Raw genomic sequence first — 14677 nt, 5'->3', positions numbered from 1 at the left:
GGGGCACACTATGTTACAAGATGGGGACACACTATACTACAAGATTGGGACACACTATACTACAGGATGGGGACACACTATGTTACAAGATGGACACACTATGTTACAAGATGGACACACACTTTGTTACAAGATGGGGACACACTATGTTACAGGATGGGGACACTATGTTACAAGATGGGGACACACTATGTTACAAGATGGGGACACACTATGTTACAGGATGGGGACACACTATGTGACAAGATGGGGACACACTATTCTACAAGATGGGGACACACTTTGTTACAAGATGGGGACCCATTATGTTACAGGATGGGGACACACTATACTACACGATGGGGGGACACTATACTACAAGATGGAGACACACTATGTTGCAAGATGGGGACACACTATGTTACAAGATGGGGACACGCTATGTTACAAGATGGGGACATACTATGTTACAAGGTGGGGACACACTATGCTGGCAAGATGGGGACACACTATGCTGGCAAGATGGGGACACACTATGCTGGCAAGATAGGGACACACTATGCTGGCAAGATGGGGACACACTATGTTACAAGATGGGGACACACTATGTTACAAGATGGCGACACACTATACTACAAGATGGCGACACGCTATACTACAAGATGGGGGCACACTATGTTACAAGATGGGGACACACTATACTACAAGATTGGGACACACTATACTACAGGATGGGGACACACTATGTTACAAGATGGACACACTATGTTACAAGATGGACACACACTTTGTTACAAGATGGGGACACACTATGTTACAGGATGGGGACACTATGTTACAAGATGGGGACACACTATGTTACAAGATGGCGACACACTATACTACAAGATGGCGACACGCTATACTACAAGATGGGGGCACACTATGTTACAAGATGGGGACACACTATACTACAAGATTGGGACACACTATACTACAGGATGGGGACACACTATGTTACAAGATGGACACACTATGTTACAAGATGGACACACACTTTGTTACAAGATGGGGACACACTATGTTACAGGATGGGGACACTATGTTACAAGATGGGGACACACTATGTTACAAGATGGGGACACACTATGTTACAAGATGGGGACACACTATGTTACAGGATGGGGACACACTATGTGACAAGATGGGGACACACTATTCTACAAGATGGGGACACACTTTGTTACAAGATGGGGACCCATTATGTTACAGGATGGGGACACACTATACTACACGATGGGGGGACACTATACTACAAGATGGAGACACACTATGTTGCAAGATGGGGACACACTATGTTACAAGATGGGGACATACTATGTTACAAGGTGGGGACACACTATGCTGGCAAGATGGGGACACACTATGCTGGCAAGATGGGGACACACTATGCTGGCAAGATAGGGACACACTATGCTGGCAAGATGGGGACACACTATGCTAGCAAGATGGGGACACACTATGCTGGCAAGATGGGGACACACTATGCTGGAAAGATGGCGCTGACTGACATGGTAGCTCTGCTTCTAGCTCCATAGAGATATAGTGTGCATGTTGAAAATGAACAGCATATTGCATGGGCATTCAAACCACATGAGCGGAAAATGGCATTTTTAAACGTTTGATGGTTAAAAATGTTGGTCTCATGCTGTGCAGCATTTGTTCTCCTTGGCATTACGTTAGTACAGCAGGAGTAGATGTTAGCGGAGCTTTGGTGGATGCTACAAATATACCCAGTTCTATTCATTGCTTTGTGCAGAATTAACAAAGTCAATATTTGTCTAGATTCATCCAGTTTGAGGTGTAGGGATGGATCTGTGATTTTTGCAGGGTCCCTTAATATAAACCTTCTGACATATTCAGGGTCAGGCACTTGTCGAATCACATTGATGAGATTTAAATAACATAGAGTATCCCGGCGTCTGTGTTTGGAGAAGAGTCTTGAACTTTGGTTGCATTGCATCATGTCTGTGTTGTTTGGGGTGAAATGTTGTGACCGTCTATCTTCCTGGGGCTCTTGCACAACTGACTTTCAGAGCATGATGATGATGATGTTGACGAAGTGAAAAGGGTTGTAGCTTGTCTGTGACTTCTGACCTTTGGGGAGCAGAGGGTGCATGTCTCTCTCTGACCAGCATGACCAATGACAATGTGACCCTGGCACAACTTTGGGGACGAGAGCTGCGCGCATAATGCAAACTGACATGTTTGCTTTGCCTATACAATCTGTCTTTGCTATGTTTGTGCCAATGAAGGCCATTTCTGTGTTTTATTCCTGTACCATACTGTATCTCTGAATGTCTTTAACTTGTCGTACTTCCTGAATATGTTATATGTTGCACCTGTTGATGTTAATGTTGTTCTCATTGTTCTAATACTGCTACCATCCTGTTTGCTTTCCTCGAGGCACACGCCAAAACATTTAGACATCATTCATTTGGTTGAATAATTCATAAGGATTTTACTACCTGGTAAAACAGAGAATAATGATTTTGTCTATACAGAAATACAGTAGACGTACATACTGATACTGTCCATTCAAATTGACAATGGCCTCTGTAGAGTCTTGTGTTTTGGACTGTGTCTCAGGCTCTGTTTTGTCTCTGCTCACAAAAGCACTAATGTCTTGTTTTCAACCAATCGCTTATTGATAACACGGACCACACAAGAGTACAAGTACGAGTAAGTATTAACACTGTCTGTTCGTTTCAATTTCAAAACAAACTGCCTGATTTTCTTAACTGGGTAAATGTTCTATTCTCATTTTATTGCATTCCTTGTTTTACTTCCAGAATCTTACAGTATTTGGCTCTGCATTTTATATTAGTTCCACATCTCCCACTTTCATTATTCTGTAGTTATTATAACTTCCTAGTTACATTTTGCTTAATTTACCACATAACATCTTCATTGATCCAGTAAATTGTTTTCTTATAAATGCTTTATAAAAATTCTTATTTACCAAGCTTTGAAAATCAGACTAGATTGCCTTTTCTCGAATGTGTTCCAACTGCTCACTGGTTTTGTACTAATGTTGTATACAAACTAGCATAAGAAATTCAAAAGCAATTCTTACACATTTTGGAATTGGTTTCAAATGAAGAATAGCACTTGCAGCATTCAGTGTATATCACTGCTATAGACAAGTACTGTGTTGCTATCTCCCTTACTACTCATCCTGACAGTGTTGTTGTCCTCTCTCCCAGCAGGAGGAGGAGACCCTACCTGTATAGGAAAAGAGCGATACACAGGAGCCGGCCTGCCTACTCTCTGGAGGAGGCTGAGAGCCTCGCCGAGGGGCCCCCATGCCCGCCACTGAATTCCTCTAACTCTTTCATGTCCAGGAGGGAGAGGAGTAGACGGATGACCATGTCTGTGTGGGAGCAGAGAACCAGCCAACTGCGCAGGCACCGGCAGATGTCCAGCCGAGAGATCCTCTTCAGCAACCCCAGTGAGGAGCAGGAAGCGCCCCCTGGCTGTCCCCACCACCTCAAAGCAACAGGCACACCCACAGGCAGCTTGAAGCTGGCTGATCCCACAGCTGACCCTAAGGACTTCACAGCTAAGCCCCCAAAGCCCATGGAGATGCCCCTAGAGGAACCAGCCCTGTCCATGGGTGTCCCTGAGCCCCACTTATCCAGCCCTTTACCAGAGCCACCCGATCCCACTGACACGCCCCTGCCGGACTCCCCCACGTCCACAGCTGTGTTCATACCGGAGCTTACAGAATCTGAGCCATGCCCAGAGGGCAAGCGTGGCATCCCCAACCACTGCCACCAAGGATTCAATGGCCGCAGGAGCCCCTGGTTGAATGGGGAGAGAAGGCAGAGAGCGGTGCGTAAGTTCCGCCCTCCTGCTGGTGACACCCTGACCACTGACATGGAAGGTATGAGGCTCAGGAGGCCACAGGGCACAGGGCACTGTGAGGCTCAGGCTGGGGCCAGAGGCCCGGACTCACCTCAGGCGGAGGGCAGCAGTCGCTCTGTCAGCATGGAGAGGAATACCCCAGAGGACCCAGTGGAGGAGGTGAGGAAAGACGGTAACAAGGGAGAAACCAGCCAACCTTCCAAGACCAGGGAGGCTGAACACAGGTGAGGAAGAGCTCACACTGATGTACAGCTAGCTCTATTAATTCAATGCATAGTAGACTGTTTGTATAGTATTCTGTAGACTTTGTTTGTAAAGTGTTGATAGTCAGTATTCTCCAATTGTCAATGTATCAGACTTCAGGGTGCCCTAAATACAACAAATCCCCAGTGAATCCAGACTCAGAGTCTGGATGTTGTTCCTTGTCCCTCTGCTCTTCCACAGACAGAGGGACCATGATCAGACTGGGGGTCCTGAGCTGCAGAACAGGGAGGAGGGTCTACAGTCAGATCCACCCACCCTGCAGCCATCTCAGGCTGCAGTTCTGGCACTACCAGAGGGCCCCACAGGAGACAGTGAGACCGATAGCAATGCCACCACTCTGAACCAGTCCCCTCTGAGTTCCAGTGTCGTCATCGAGGTGACCGATGTCCAGTTGTCACTAGAGCTCAACCCCATCACAGGTAACACCATCAAGGGTGTCCTTAGTTTACATTCAGTGTACTCTAATCACATTCAACATAGTTCTGCTGAGAGGTGTATGAAAGCCTTTATCTCATAGGAGGAGATACCCCTGATATCACAGCATGGTACCACAATCAGAGTAGCACACCCACATTATCCACCTCTTCCAGGCAACAGTAAAGATGTGGAGGCGTCCAAGCCTGAGAAGGACGAGGAAGAGGTGGCCAACCCAGTCAATACTGTCACACCTGACAGTATGTTCATCTTCAAACCTGACAATCCGTAAGTATCCCTCTGCTCTTCTCTGCTCCTCCTATTACATCATCCTAATGCCATCCTCCCTTCCATCATTCTAACACCCTCATCCCTACCATCATCCTAAAATCCTCATCCCTACCATCATCCTAACACCATCATCCCCACCATCATCCTAACACCCTCATCCCTACTGTCATCCTAACACCCTCATCCCTACCGTAATCCTAACACCCTCATCCCTACCGTAAACCTTACACCCTCATCCCTACCGTAAACCTTACACCCTCGTCCCTACCACCATCCTAACACATCATCCCTACCACCATCCTAACACCCTCATCCCTGCCCTTATCCTAACACCCTCATCCCTATCATCATCCTAACACCATCATCCCTACCATCATCCTAACACCCTCATCCCAACACCATCATCCCTACCATCATCCTAACACATCATCCTTAACATCATCCTAGCACCCTCATCCCTACCCTTATCCTAACACCCTCATCCCCACCATCCCTACTGTCATCCTAACACCCTCATCCCTGCCCTTATCCTAACACCCTCATCCCTATCGTCATCCTAACACCATCATCCCTACCGGCATCCTAACACCATCATCCCTACCATCATCCTAACACCCTCATCCCTACCCTTATCCTAACACCCTCATCCCTATCGTCATCCTAACACCATCATCCCTACCGGCATCCTAACACCATCTTCCCTACCCTTATCCTAACACCCTCATCCCTACCCTTATCCTAAAACCCTCATCCCACCATCATCCTAACACCATCATCCCTACCATCATCCCCACCATCATCCTAACACCATCATCCCTACCATATCCTAACACATCATTCCTACCATCATCCTAACACCCTCATTCCTACCCTTATCCTAAAATCCTCATCCCCACCATCCCTACTGTCATCCTAACACCCTCATCCCTACATCATCCTAATACCATCATCTCTACCATCATCCTAACACATCATCCCTACCATCATCCTAACACATCATCCCTACCATCATCCTAACACCCTCATCCCTGCCCTTATCCTAACACCCTCATCCCGACCGGCATCCTAACACCATCATGCCTACCATCATCCTAACACCCTCTCCCTACCCTTATCCTAACACCCTCATCCCTACCCTTATCCTAACACCCTCATCCCTACCCTTATCCTAACACCCTCATCCCCACCATCCCTACTGTCATCCTAACACCCTCATCCCTACAACATCCTAACACCATAATCTCTACCATCATCCTAACACATCATCCCTACCATCATCCTAACACATCATCCTAACACCCTCATCCCTGCCCTTATCCTAACACCCTCATCCCTATCGTCATCCTAACACCATCATCCCTACCGGCATCCTAACACCATCTGCCCTACCCTTATCCTAACACCCTCATCCCTACCCTTATCCTAAAACCTTCATCCCCACCATCATCCTAACACCATCATCCCTACCATCATCCTAACACCCTCATCCCTACCATCATCCTAACACCATCATCCCTACCATCATCCTAACACCCTCATCCCTACCCTTATCCTAACACCCTCATCCCTACCCTTATCCTAACACCCTCATCCCTACCCTTATCCTAACACCCTCATCCCCACCATCCCTACTGTCATCCTAACACCCTCATCCCTACAACATCCTAACACCATAATCTCTACCATCATCCTAACACATCATCCCTACCATCATCCTAACACATCATCCTAACACCCTCATCCCTGCCCTTATCCTAACACCCTCATCCCTATCGTCATCCTAACACCATCATCCCTACCGGCATCCTAACACCATCTGCCCTACCCTTATCCGTAACACCCTCATCCCTACCCTTATCCTAACACCCTCATCCCTATCGTCATCCTAACACCATCATCCCTACCGGCATCCTAACACCATCATCCCTACCCTTATCCTAACACCCTCATCCCTACCATCATCCTAACACCCTCATCCCCACCATCCCTACTGTCATCCTAACACCCTCATCCCTATCGTCATCCTAACACCATCATCCCTACCGGCATCCTAACACCATCTGCCCTACCCTTATCCTAACACCCTCATCCCTACCCTTATCCTAAAACCTTCATCCCCACCATCATCCTAACACCATCATCCCTACCATCATCCTAACACCCTCATCCCTACCATCATCCTAACACCATCATCCCTACCATCATCCTAACACCCTCATCCCTACCCTTATCCTAACACCCTCATCCCTACCCTTATCCTAACACCCTCATCCCTACCCTTATCCTAACACCCTCATCCCCACCATCCCTACTGTCATCCTAACACCCTCATCCCTACAACATCCTAACACCATAATCTCTACCATCATCCTAACACATCATCCCTACCATCATCCTAACACATCATCCTAACACCCTCATCCCTGCCCTTATCCTAACACCCTCATCCCTATCGTCATCCTAACACCATCATCCCTACCGGCATCCTAACACCATCTGCCCTACCCTTATCCGTAACACCCTCATCCCTACCCTTATCCTAACACCCTCATCCCTATCGTCATCCTAACACCATCATCCCTACCGGCATCCTAACACCATCTTCCCTACCCTTATCCTAACACCCTCATCCCTACCATCATCCTAACACCCTCATCCCCACCATCCCTACTGTCATCCTAACACCATCATCCCTACATCATCCTAACACCATAATCTCTACCATCATCCTAACACATCATCCCTACCATCATCCTAACACCCTCATCCCTGCCCTTATCCTAACACCCTCATCCCTATCGTCATCCTAACACCATCATCCCTACCGGCATCCTAACACCTTCAACCCTACCCTTATCCTAACACCCTCATCCCCACCATCCCTACTGTCATCCTAACACCCTCATCCCTACAACATCCTAACACCATCATCCCTACCATCATCCTAACACATCATCCTAACACCCTCATCCCTGCCCTTATCCTAACACCCTCATCCCTATCGTCATCCTAACACCATCATCCCTACCGGCATCCTAACACCATCTGCCCTACCCTTATCCTAACACCCTCATCCCTACCCTTATCCTAAAACCCTCATCCCCACCATCATCCTAACACCATCATCCCTACCATCATCCTAACACCCTCATCCCTACCATCATCCTAACACCATCATCCCTACCATCATCCTAACACCCTCATCCCTACCCTTATCCTAACACCCTCATCCCTATCGTCATCCTAACACCATCATCCCTACCGGCATCCTAACACCATCTTCCCTACCCTTATCCTAACACCCTCATCCCTACCCTTATCCTAAAACCCTCATCCCCACCATCATCCTAACACCATCATCCCTACCATCATCCTAACACCCTCATCCCTACCATCATCCTAACACCATCATCCCTACCATCATCCTAACACCCTCATACCTACCCTTATCCTAACACCCTCATACCTACCCTTATCCTAACACCCTCAGCCCTACCCTTATCCTAACACTCTCATCCCCACCATCCCTACTGTCATCCTAACACCCTCATCCCTACATCATCCTAACACCATCATCTCTACCATCATCCTAACACATCATCCCTCCCGGCATCCTAACACCCTCATCCCTACCCTTATCCTAACACCCTCATCCCTATCGTCATCCTAACACCATCATCCCTACCGGCATCCTAACACCATCTTCCCTACCCTTATCCCAACACCCTCATCCCTACCATCATCCTAACACCCTCATCCCCACCATCCCTACTGTCATCTTAACACCATCATCCCTACATCATCCTAACACCATAATCTCTACCATCATCCTAACACATCATCCCTACCATCATCCTAACACCCTCATCCCTGCCCTTATCCTAACACCCTCATCCCTATCGTCATCCTAACACCATCATCCCTACCGGCATCCTAACACCTTCAACCCTACCCTTATCCTAACACCCTCATACCTACCCTTATCCTAACACCCTCATCCCTACCCTTATCCTAACACCCTCATCCCTACCATCCCTACTGTCATCCTAACACCCTCATCCCTACATCATCCTAACACCATCATCTCTCCCATCATCCTAACACATCATCCCTACCATCATCCTAACACCCTCATCCCTGCCCTTATCCTAACACCCTCATCCCTATTGTCATCCTTACAACCTCATCCCTCTCGTCATCCTAACACCACCATCCCTCCCATCATCCTAACACCATCATCCTCACCATCATCGTAAAATCCTCATCCTCACCATCATCTTAAAACCCTCATCCTCACCATCAAACACAGGCATGATAGAGGTAGAGAAACACAACACCCGTTTCAGTCCTGCTCTGTCAGCTGTCTCTGTTTCTCAGTCAGAGTGGTTGTGTCCTCTGTTCCATCTCTAGGATCCGCCGGGCCTGTCACTATGTGGTGAACCTGCGTTACTTTGAGATGTGCATCCTGCTGGTGATCGCTGCCAGCAGTATCGCCCTCGCTGCAGAAGACCCCGTTTCAGCCACCTCCGACTGGAATAAAGTAAGAGCCAGTCTGGTCACTGGGCTTTACATGGTTAACAGATGGCTGTTTTCCTCTCTGACCTTGAGCCTCATTGTTCTAACAGTCCTTCTCCACAATGGTGGTTAGGCTATTGTCTTTGACGTGTGATTGCTTTTGTTTGGCTTAGTTTTCCTGTGCTGTACTATCTTCTCACAGCATACCGCGAGTGCAAGCGCACACTCGTGACGGGGATTGTGTCTGCATCTGTGCTTGACGCTGTCTCTGATGAGTATTGCTGATCTCACAGGGGGACAGCAATATTAGAGTTGTCACTCTCTGCTCACACTGAAGAGCCAGATAGAGGAGGGTGTTGGGGGGTATAGAATCATCACATGGCACTCCCTACTCCCACCTCTGGTTTAGGCTCTTCATACGACTACAAATCAGACAGATAGCACAAACAGTGTCAATTCTAGTACAATCTGGAATTCTGCAGCATTTCTATTGGCGATGCCATTGTTTTGTACTTCGTTACAGACGTTCCTTGAGGTAAAAAACAAATCATTGGGAATGTGTGCCTGGGGTCTCATATCAGGCCCTGTCCTAGCTGAGCAGCTGGAAGACTGAAAGAAAACATTACGTTAATTGCTTTGTGAAGGTCTCCCATGGTGACTTGATGGGGTGGGGCTTCTCTGGATGTTGCTGATTGATGCAAATCGAGTTGGGAATGCAATGGGCCTGGTGACACGCTACGAAGCTAATCAAAGCAGAAATCCATCAGCGGAGAAGGGCTCCACTTGAAAGCATAATCTTCCAAAGTCTGAAATAGAAATAGAATTCCCTCCGGTTCAACTTAATCAGTGTGACCATTATAGAGAGAATTTGGTTTCCTAAAAGGGCAATATGTCCCCAGTTCAGCGGTGAAGAACAGATGCAACACATTAAGCAGAAGCTCTCAGTCTCTCTCTGATCTGTCTCTCTCTCTCTGTCTCTCTCGGATCAGTTTCTATCTGATCTGTCTCTCTCTGATCTGTCTCGATCTGTCTCTCTCTGATCTGTCTCTGATCTGTCTCGCTCTGATCTGTCTCTCTCTGATCTGTCTCTCTCTGATCTGTCTCTCTCTGATCTGTCTCTCTCTGATCTGTCTCTCTCTGATCTGTCTCTCTCTGATCAGTTTCTCTCTGATCAGTTTCTCTCTGATCTGTCTCTCTCTGATCTGTCTCTCTCTGATCTCTCTCTCTCTGATCTCTCTCTCTCTGATCTCCTCTAATGTTAATGGCAAAGAATGAAATGTTCTTCCTCATCCCCTGGAGTCCAGTTTTGTAATGGATGTGTTAATTATTTTGTCTACTTTTTACCCCACAGGTTTTGCGTTACTTTGACTACGTGTTCACAGGTGTCTTTACCTTTGAAATGATAATAAAGGTGAGTTATAGAACAAGTTAATAGAACAAAAATACAGTATTCTTAATTCAATCAGCAAGGATCTTGTATTAAAACATTACCAAATGATGTCATATTGACATGCTATAGGTCATACGGTAGCAGAGTCAGTTGGATTGGACAGAAGGTGCATGAACATGTTTGGCATAGACTGTTAGTCCCAAGAAAATGTAATGTCAGATAGACAGAATATATTGTATTTAGCTAATTAACAGTGAGGCAATTGCAAATATTTAGCACAGTTCTGTTTTCAAATAATTTAACAAGATGTCTTTTTTGACAGATGATAGACCAGGGCTTGATTCTCCATGACGGCTCCTACTTCCGGGACCTGTGGAACATTCTAGACTTCATCGTGGTGGTCGGAGCTCTGGTTGCCTTCGCCCTCACGTGAGTCATGTGACCTTGCATAGTTTATAACTTCCTGTGTAGTGTACATTACCAGTGTATACTGCCACTGTAGTATAGCACTGTGTTTCACTCCGTTTTGTGATATACATGTTTTTCCCATCCTGAGATATACATGTTCAGCATCCGTGTTTTTCTCTCTGTCGTCCTCTGCTCCTGTGGATTGTGTTGCTGTGGGACTGCCAGGAATGTGCTGGGGTAAACACTTTCTTCACTTCCTTTCCTTCTGCTCTCTTCAACAGGATTCTATGTGTCCTCTATAGTTCATTACATAGAGTGCCTTCAGAAAGTATTCATGGGGCGGCAGGTTAGCCTAGTGGTTAGAGCGTTGGGCCAGTAACTGAAAGGTTGCTAGATCGAATTCCCGAGCTGACAAGGTACAAATCTGTCATTCTGCCCCTGAACAAGGCAGTTAACCCACTGTTCCTCGGCCGTCATTGTAAATAAGAATTTGTTCTTAACTGACTTGCCTAGTTAAATAAAGGTTAAATATATATATATATATACTGTATATATATATACTGTATATATATATATATATATATATATATATACAGTGCCTTGCGAAAGTATTCGGCCCCCTTGAACTTTGCGACCTTTTGCCACATTTCAGGCTTCAAACATAAAGATATAAAACTGTATTTTTTTGTGAAGAATCAACAACAAGTGGGACACAATCATGAAGTGGAACGACATTTATTGGATGTTTCAAACTTTTTTAATAAATCAAAAACTGAAAAATTGGGCGTGCAAAATTATTCAGCCCCCTTAAGTTAATACTTTGTAGCGCCACCTTTTGCTGCGATTACAGCTGTAAGTCGCTTGGGGTATGTCTCTATCAGTTTTGCACATCGAGAGACTGACATTTTTTCCCATTCCTCCTTGCAAAACAGCTCGAGCTCAGTGAGGTTGGATGGAGAGCATTTGTGAACAGCAGTTTTCAGTTCTTTCCACAGATTCTCGATTGGATTCAGGTCTGGACTTTGACTTGGCCATTCTAACACCTGGATATGTTTATTTTTGAACCATTCCATTGTAGATTTTGCTTTATGTTTTGGAACATTGTCTTGTTGGAAGACAAATCTCCGTCCCAGTCTCAGGTCTTTTGCAGACTCCATCAGGTTTTCTTCCAGAATGGTCCTGTATTTGGCTCCATCCATCTTCCCATCAATTCTAACCATCTTCCCTGTCCCTGCTGAAGAAAAGCAGGCCCAAACCATGATGCTGCCACCACCATGTTTGACAGTGGGGATGTTGTGTTCAGGGTGATGAGCTGTGTTGCTTTTACGCCAAACATAACGTTTTGCATTGTTGCCAAAAAGTTCAGTTTTGGTTTCATCTGACCAGAGCACCTTCTTCCACATGTTTGGTGTGTCTCCCAGGTGGCTTGTGGCAAACTTTAAACAACACTTTATATGGATATCTTTAAGAAATGGCTTTCTTCTTGCCACTCTTCCATAAAGGCCAGATTTGTGCAATATACGACTGATTGTTGTCCTGTGGACAGAGTCTCCCACCTCAGCTGTAGATCTCTGCAGTTCATCCAGAGTGATCATGGGCCTCTTGGCTGCATCTCTGATCAGTCTTCTCCTTGTATGACTGAAAGTTTAGAGGGACGGCCAGGTCTTGGTAGATTTGCAGTGGTCTGATACTCCTTCCATTTCAATATTATCGCTTGCACAGTGCTCCTTGGGATGTTTAAAGCTTGGGAAATCTTTTTGTATCCAAATCCGGCTTTAAACTTCTTCACAACAGTATCTCGGACCTGCCTGGTGTGTTCCTTGTTCTTCATGATGCTCTCTGCGCTTTTAACGGACCTCTGAGACTATCACAGTGCAGGTGCATTTATACGGAGACTTGATTACACACAGGTGGATTGTATTTATCATCATTAGTCATTTAGGTCAACATTGGATCATTCAGAGATCCTCACTGAACTTCTGGAGAGAGTTTGCTGCACTGAAAGTAAAGGGGCTGAATAATTTTGCACGCTCAATTTTTCAGTTTTTGATTTGTTAAAAAAGTTTGAAATATCCAATAAATATCGTTCCACTTCATGATTGTGTCCCACTTGTTGTTGATTCTTCACAAAAAAATACAGTTTTATATCTTTATGTTTGAAGCCTGAAATGTGGCAAAAGGTCTCAAAGTTCAAGGGGGCCGAATACTTTCGCAAGGCACTGTATATATGTATATATATTTTTTTTTAAATACCCATTGACAACATTTTTCTCACCCATAATAACCCATAAGATATAAATACAAAAATATAAAATGTACATAGGTATTCACACCCCTTTGCTAGGACACTACAAACTGAGCTCAGATGCATCCAATTTCCTTAGATCATCCTTTAGATTCCACTACAACTTTAGTGGAATTCACCTGTGGCCAAATCAATTGTTTGAATATGATTTAGAAAGAAATACACCTGCTCTTTCCATGACATAGACTGACCAGGTGAAAGCTATTGATATCACTTGTTAAATCCACTAAATCCATACAACCAAAGCAATGCTTGTTAAATCCACTTCAATCAGTTTAGATGAAGGGAATGAGACATGTTAAAGAATTATTTTTAAGCCTTGAGACAATTGAGACATGGATTGTGTATGTGTACCATTCAGAGGGTGAATGGGCAAGACAAAATATTTAAGTGCCTTTGAATGGGGTATGGTAGTAGGTGATAGGCACACTGGTTTGAGGGTGTCAAGAACTGCAATGCTGCTGGTTTTTCACGCTCAGCAGTTTCCTGTGTGCATCAAGAATGGTCCACCACCCAAAGAACATCCAGCCAACTGTGGGAATCATTGGAGTCAACATGGGCTAGCATCCCTGTGGAACGCTTTTGATAGTAGAAGCCCTGATGAATTTAGGCTGTTCTGTGTGCAAAAGAGTGTGCAACTTAATATTAGTGAGGTGTTCCTGATGTTTTGTACACTCAGTGTAAGGTCCCACAGTTGACAGTGTATGTCAGAGAAGAAACTATACCATGAAGTCCAATGACCTGAGATAGAATTGTGATGAGGCAAATATCTGGGGAAGGGTTTTAAAAAATCTAAAGTGTTGAAAGTTTCCATGAGCACAGTGGTCTCCAACATTGGGAAATGAAAAGAATATGCAACTACCCAGACTCTGCCAAGAGCTGGCCGTCAGACCAAATTGAGCAACCTGGCAAAAATGTAACTATTTGGCCTGAATGCAAAGCGCATTCAGGCCAGATAGTTGGAGGTAACCAGGCACAGCTCATCACCTGTCTAACACCATCCCCACCATGAGGCATGGGGGTGTCAGCATCATGCTTTTCAGCAGCAGGAACTGGGAGACTAGTCAGGATAAAGAGAACAATGAATGGGTCCAAATACAGGCAAATCCTTGATGAGAACCTGCTTTAGAGTGCAAATGACCTTAAACTGGGGCGAAGATTTACATTCCAACAGGACAATGACCCCAAGCATACAGCCAATGCAA

General features: G+C 45.6%; 1 protein-coding gene across 1 annotated transcript in view; it reads left to right on the top strand.

Moving 5' to 3' along the window:
• The window catches only part of LOC109898786 (voltage-dependent R-type calcium channel subunit alpha-1E-like), a 105149-nt gene that overhangs the window by 73707 nt on the left and 16765 nt on the right, over positions 1-14677 (top strand). The window contains exons 19-24 of the mRNA XM_031832858.1: positions 3316-4109; positions 4330-4568; positions 4740-4851; positions 9265-9394; positions 10721-10780; positions 11082-11188. Coding sequence (XP_031688718.1) covers positions 3316-4109; positions 4330-4568; positions 4740-4851; positions 9265-9394; positions 10721-10780; positions 11082-11188 — 1442 coding nt within the window. The remainder of the gene's footprint in view (positions 1-3315; positions 4110-4329; positions 4569-4739; positions 4852-9264; positions 9395-10720; positions 10781-11081; positions 11189-14677) is intronic.

This window comes from Oncorhynchus kisutch, linkage group LG10 (assembly GCF_002021735.2).
Source record: "Oncorhynchus kisutch isolate 150728-3 linkage group LG10, Okis_V2, whole genome shotgun sequence".
NCBI classification, from domain to species: Eukaryota; Metazoa; Chordata; class Actinopteri; order Salmoniformes; family Salmonidae; genus Oncorhynchus; species Oncorhynchus kisutch.
This window is presented reverse-complemented; position numbering and strand designations above follow the sequence as displayed.